General features: G+C 37.0%; 1 protein-coding gene across 1 annotated transcript; it reads left to right on the top strand.

Moving 5' to 3' along the window:
* Positions 1 to 466: 466 nt before the first annotated feature.
* On the top strand, positions 467 to 6,001 carry LOC139874221 (calcium-transporting ATPase 1, endoplasmic reticulum-type-like). The gene is made up of 8 exons (XM_071861676.1): positions 467 to 1,890; positions 1,986 to 2,058; positions 2,142 to 2,263; positions 2,565 to 2,846; positions 2,934 to 3,311; positions 3,660 to 3,769; positions 4,279 to 4,507; positions 5,113 to 6,001. The coding sequence occupies exons 1-8, from the start codon at positions 478 to 480 to the stop codon at positions 5,689 to 5,691; spliced, it is 3,186 nt and encodes a 1,061-aa protein (XP_071717777.1). The 5' UTR covers positions 467 to 477; the 3' UTR covers positions 5,692 to 6,001.
* The last annotated feature ends 338 nt before the right edge of the window (positions 6,002 to 6,339 follow it).

Raw genomic sequence — 6,339 nt, 5'->3', positions numbered from 1 at the left:
ACTCAATTTCTTCAAACTCGAATGCTCTTTTCTCTTTATACTGAAATTCAAACTCACGGATTGAGCATTAAGAGCATCAATTGCATTATATAAATTAATTACATATTTATCAATTTCAGGTAATTCTGTTTTGCTAACGGTTATTATGTCATATACTCGTGTTTTGTTACGTAATTGATTGCGTTTGTTGCGTTTATTTTTGCTTCGTCTTTATGATTAGGTCAGATATGTTATCATATATATCATATTGTTGTAGATCGTTAGAAATAGGGTTTTAGTTATATAAATAGTATTCAGTTGCGATTGTTACGAATTATTGTCGTTTTAGTCTCGTTTTACAGTGATAATTTGATTTATTTACAGATATATGAAATTTTGTTATTTCTGCAGGTGATTCATGTGTTAATTTGATTCAATATTATTGGAATCAGGTATACATAGATATCTATAGATATAGATATAGTTATAGATATATAAATGGGAAAAGGAGGGGAGAATTATGGTAAGAAAGAGAACACTGGCAAATCATCGGTTGATTCGAACCAGTACGCCGCATGGGCGAAGGATGTTAAGGAATGTGAACAAAACTACCAGGTGGATAGCAAGTCCGGTTTAACCGATCGTGAAGTTGAAAAGCGGTTACAGAAGTATGGGACGAATGAGCTGGAGAAACATGAAGGACAATCAATTTTACGTTTAGTTTTGGATCAGTTTAATGATACTTTAGTTAGAATTTTGCTTGCTGCAGCTGTGATATCATTTGTTTTGGCGTGGTATGATGGTGAAGAAGGTGGGGAGATGGAGATCACAGCGTTCGTTGAGCCGTTGGTTATTTTTCTTATACTAATTGTTAATGCGATTGTTGGTGTTTGGCAAGAGAGTAATGCGGAGAAGGCGTTAGAAGCGCTTAAAGAGATCCAATCAGAACAAGCGACTGTGATACGTAATGGCAAGAAGATTAATAGTCTTTCTGCAAAGGAACTTGTTCCTGGTGATATTGTTGAGCTTAGGGTTGGAGATAAAATCCCTGCTGATATGAGGGTCATAAGATTAATTAGTTCAACTCTTAGGGTTGAGCAAGGTTCTTTAACTGGAGAAAGTGAAGCAGTTAGTAAAACTACGAAGCCTGTATCGGAGGAGACTGATATTCAAGGAAAGAAATGTATGGTGTTTGCAGGGACGACAGTTGTGAATGGGAACTGTTTATGTATGGTTACAGATACAGGGATGAATACTGAGATAGGAAAGGTGCATTCTCAGATTCATGAGGCGTCTCAGAATGAAGAAGATACACCGTTGAAGAAGAAATTGAACGAGTTTGGAGAAGTTTTGACTATGCTAATTGGGTTAATTTGTCTTCTTGTCTGGCTAATTAATGTGAAGTACTTTTTGTCATGGGAGTATGTTGATGGTTGGCCAAGAAACTTCAAATTTTCATTTGAGAAGTGCACTTATTACTTTGAAATTGCAGTTGCATTAGCAGTTGCTGCAATCCCAGAAGGTTTGCCAGCTGTGATTACAACTTGTTTAGCCCTTGGTACACGTAAGATGGCTCAGAAGAATGCCCTTGTTAGGAAACTACCTAGTGTTGAGACTCTCGGGTGTACAACTGTGATCTGTTCTGATAAAACTGGTACTTTGACCACTAACCAGATGGCTGTGGCTAAGCTCGTTGCTATGGGTCAAGGACCAAGTTTTCTCCGATCCTATAATGTCGAAGGGACCACATACAACCCGTTGGATGGGAAAATACATGACTGGCCAGCTGGCAGAATGGATGCTAACCTTCAGACGATTGCAAAGATAGCTGCTTTGGCTAATGATGCAGGCATTGAACGATCTGAGAAAGGTTATGTCGCCACCGGCATGCCAACTGAAGCAGCTTTAAAGGTATGATTTTTTAAGGAAGTTTGCTTTTTATATACACTAACTAATTTCCCTTTAAAATAATCAAACATTTGGTTGTTTATACTTGATGTTGACAGGTTCTTGTGGAGAAAATGGGTCTTCCTTCTGGATTGGGTTCTGGTTCATCTAATGGAGATGTTGAACTTATGGGTATGTGATTATTAGTAACTACTGTCTTCTCTGTTAATGCACATGTACTAATATGTACTACTCTTATCCCTCGTGATACGCAGTTTGTTCTCAGCAGTGGAGTAAAGTTGAAAGAAGAATTGCCACCCTCGAGTTTGACCGTGATAGGAAATCTATGGGGGTCATCGTTACATCCAAATCTGGGAGAAACTCGTTGCTTGTAAAGGTAACGCATTGTGTCTTCTTTCCCAGTTCTATGTAAATCTGTTTAATCAGAATCTGACAATCTGTATGAAATAATAGAATGGTTCATGAAACTATAAATTATATACTCTTTAACTAAAACAAAGTAGGCTTATATGATCAGGTAGCAGATAGTTATCTAGAAATTAAAGCAATGATTGGTTAGCTAAAATTGTCTAGTATGTAGGAGTATCGGTGTATGGATTTCTACCTTGAAGCAAGCTTTGAGCTCCATATGTTTATTTGTGATCTGTTGGAATATTGATGAAGTTGTTAATTTTTAGGGTGCTGTTGAGAATTTGTTAGAAAGGAGTTCCTACATCCAGTTACTTGACGGTTCCGTTGTGGAACTCGACAGCCGAGCCAAAACAGCTATTTTAGATAGCCTTAACGATCTGTCTTCTTCCGCATTACGTGTTTTGGGTTTTGCATACAAAGAGGATCCTACAGAGTTTACGACATACAATGGCGATGAAGACCATCCTGCTCACGATCTCCTTTTGAATCCTGCTAATTACTCCAACATTGAAAGTAATCTGATTTTTGCTGGCTTAGCTGGACTCAGGGTAAGCACATAACTCTTATTATATTCATGGTTTGTTTGTTATCCAAAAGATTCAAGCTGAGTTTTTGTGTTGATTTTATTTTTTAAGGACCCTCCTCGTAAAGAAGTTCCTCAAGCCATTGAAGACTGCAGAATAGCTGGAATTCAAGTTATTGTGATAACAGGCGATAACAAGAACACAGCAGAAGCAATATGTCGTGAGATAGGCGTATTTGGACAACATGAGGATATCAGTTTAAAGAGTTTAACAGGAAGGGAATTTATGGAACATCATGATCAAAAAGGCCACTTGTCATACAAAGGAGGACTTTTATTTTCTAGGGCTGAACCACGTCACAAGCAAGAGATAGTGAGGCTGCTTAAAGAAGCAGGTGAGGTGGTTGCCATGACTGGTGATGGTGTGAACGATGCACCTGCATTGAAATTGGCTGATATTGGAATCGCAATGGGTATTGCTGGAACTGAGGTATTTTTTTCCTTGCTTATGAGATACGTATATGTGTTTTGCAGTTGCTATTTCAACCCATAGACTGGGGCATTGGGGCTCGCATGCATGTTACTTGAATACTTTCCCAACTGTTCCTGCTTATTGCATTTTGTCTGAACTAAAATCCAAATGCATGCATGAATGCTTAATGGTAGCATGCTCTCAATATAGCTTTTCAGTCTCTTTAAAATCGAAATCATTATCCCTCACAGATTATAATGTACCTTATTTGATGGTACTTTGTCTTTTTTTATTCTTTCTTTTTTTTTTTTATTACAAAACTGATTGATATATCTGAAAATAAACTTTTGTGATTAATTTGTGCAGGTTGCCAAGGAAGCTTCTGACATGGTATTAGCAGATGATAATTTTAGCACAATTGTAGCTGCTGTTGGAGAAGGCAGGTCTATTTACAACAATATGAAGGCCTTTATCCGGTAGATTCCTCCTTCCATTATTGTAAAAACCTATAAGATAATTTTTTGGGAGGTATTAAGGGCACAGACATCATAATTAGTTTATTAAATTGACTTGTTCGACCCGTATCTAACATATGACCCGTTTGGACACGAATAATGAGTTGACCTACCTACTTTAACCCGGCTCAAAACGACCCAATTGACACATACAAGTTGTGGATGGGAGATGCACGCCTATATTGTAATAAAAAAAAGCGCATTTTTTCTCTCTAATATGAATATAGACTATAGCTTATAAGTTATAACGTTATAAAGTTATAATTAAACTTTTTAGTTTTCAAGGATTATTTTCATCATTATTAATAACTGCACATTTTAATTTAAATAACATGGACAACTTCAACTGTGTAATTTTTAACTGTCGTGCGTGACACAGACTCTAAACCTAGTAAATATTAATATAAATATTATATTTCTAATGCATTACTCGTGTTCTTTATTAAACTAAATGTGTTTTCACTTGCCAGATATATGATTTCCTCAAATATCGGTGAGGTTGCTTCAATATTCTTGACTGCTGCTATCGGTATCCCAGAAGGTTTGATTCCCGTTCAGCTATTATGGGTCAATCTGGTCACTGATGGACCCCCTGCCACAGCCTTGGGTTTTAATCCACCTGACAAATACATCATGAAAAAGGCTCCTCGCAGGAGTGACGATTCATTAATCAGTGCCTGGATCTTATTTCGCTATCTGGTATTATTTCCTGACTTCCATACTACAATCACCTCCATTTAGAGGTGGCTATCCGATCCATTTTTGAAATGGGCCTGTTTTGGTTATGGCTTATCTCTGATGGTTCTAATAGCTGTATAAAAGTTACCCAAAGTGTATTTGAAATGATTAGCTTTTATTAAACTAAGTTAATTCTCGTGATCATATTAGGGAAATAAGAATAGAAAATGACAGTTTCAATCCATTGTTTAACGAATGAGTAGTTTCATCTTGAACGGGTCAAGCATTTGAAATTTGAAATAGGACTGATAACTTAAAAATGATATGGGAATAAGTGGGTTAAAGTCACCCAAAGTATATATTATCAATGCGTAAGACTTGACTGGTTTATTTTAAAGAGATATTACTATTATTGAAAAATTAATGATACCATAGTAGTTAATATCTTGACCAGCATGGGCTGGCCAACTAGACCTGTTCAAAAGTATATTCTTTGACCCGTTACCTAATTGCCTATCTACCCCACCCTGCTCATTTTTGAATCTTCTCCTCTGATATTTTCAGAATTCTAGATTAGCATATGGTTTTCTTGTTTTGACCAGTATCAACTTTGTTCTGCTGTGCAGGTAATTGGACTCTACGTTGGCATAGCAACTGTGGGTGTTTTCATCATATGGTACACCCATGACTCGTTTTTAGGTATCGACTTGGGTCAAGATGGTCACACCCTCGTCACATACTCCCAGCTTTCAAACTGGGGTCAATGTAAATCATGGGAGAATTTCACCGTCTCACCTTTTGTAGCCGGCGATCGTCTCTTTAATTTTGATTCCAACCCGTGCGACTATTTCCAAGGCGGTAAAGTCAAAGCAATGACACTTTCGCTGTCTGTATTAGTCGCAATCGAGATGTTTAACTCCCTCAATGCATTATCTGAAGACGAGAGCCTTTTGACCATGCCACCATGGGTCAACCCATGGTTGCTTTTAGCTATGTCTGTTTCGTTTGGGCTTCATTTCGTGATCTTGTACGTTCCGTTCCTCGCACAAGTGTTTGGGATCGTTCCGTTAAGCTTCAACGAGTGGTTGTTGGTTCTGGCGGTTGCTTTACCTGTCATATTGATTGATGAGATTCTTAAATTCGTGGGTCGGTTAACACAAGGAAGTCAAATGGGCCCAAGGCCTTCAAAGCGGAAAACTGATTGATACCGTAACTCGGTTAACAGTGGCTATGTCAAAAAAAGACCCATGAATTTGTTGACTGACATTTTATTGCTTGTGGTTTGGCCTTCTTACAAGCCCTTTATTGTTGTTGAAAGTGGCACCATTAGGTTGGATCATGGACAAATCTTTAGTTATAGTTTTTGGTAGGATTTAATTATGATCTTTTTTATTATGTTTTGGGACTTGGGCAAAGCTAATATTCGTTGGAACCAGAACCCAAACAATTTAAGAAATTATTCTCAGTTCTATGTTGCTGCATTTGTTTTTCTTCATGTACATTTTTACTTATATACTCTAACCTGTTGCTTATATTTTAGACTCCCATCTTTTACATTTTCAACATGGTTTATCCTTCAAGTGCAATTGCATCTTATAAGTTATGATGGGTTACTTTGGGGTGTTTTTTTACAAGATGCGACGCAAAGACATTGCATAATAACAATAAAGACAATCATTTCAAAGATAGCAATCTAATCTAATGTTATGTTGACATGCTTTTAGTCTATAACCTGTTTTCCTAAAAGAAAATGTAAGAGTATTTTTTTTTTTTTTTTTTATTGTTTTGCAAAAGATTATATTATCGTGAGACAGCTATCATGTAACATAACTGTGGAGTGATAGAAATAGCCG

This window comes from Rutidosis leptorrhynchoides, chromosome 11 (assembly GCF_046630445.1).
Source record: "Rutidosis leptorrhynchoides isolate AG116_Rl617_1_P2 chromosome 11, CSIRO_AGI_Rlap_v1, whole genome shotgun sequence".
Classification (NCBI taxonomy): Eukaryota; Viridiplantae; Streptophyta; class Magnoliopsida; order Asterales; family Asteraceae; genus Rutidosis; species Rutidosis leptorrhynchoides.
Note: the sequence above shows the minus strand (reverse complement) of the source record. Positions and strands in the feature narration are given on the sequence as shown.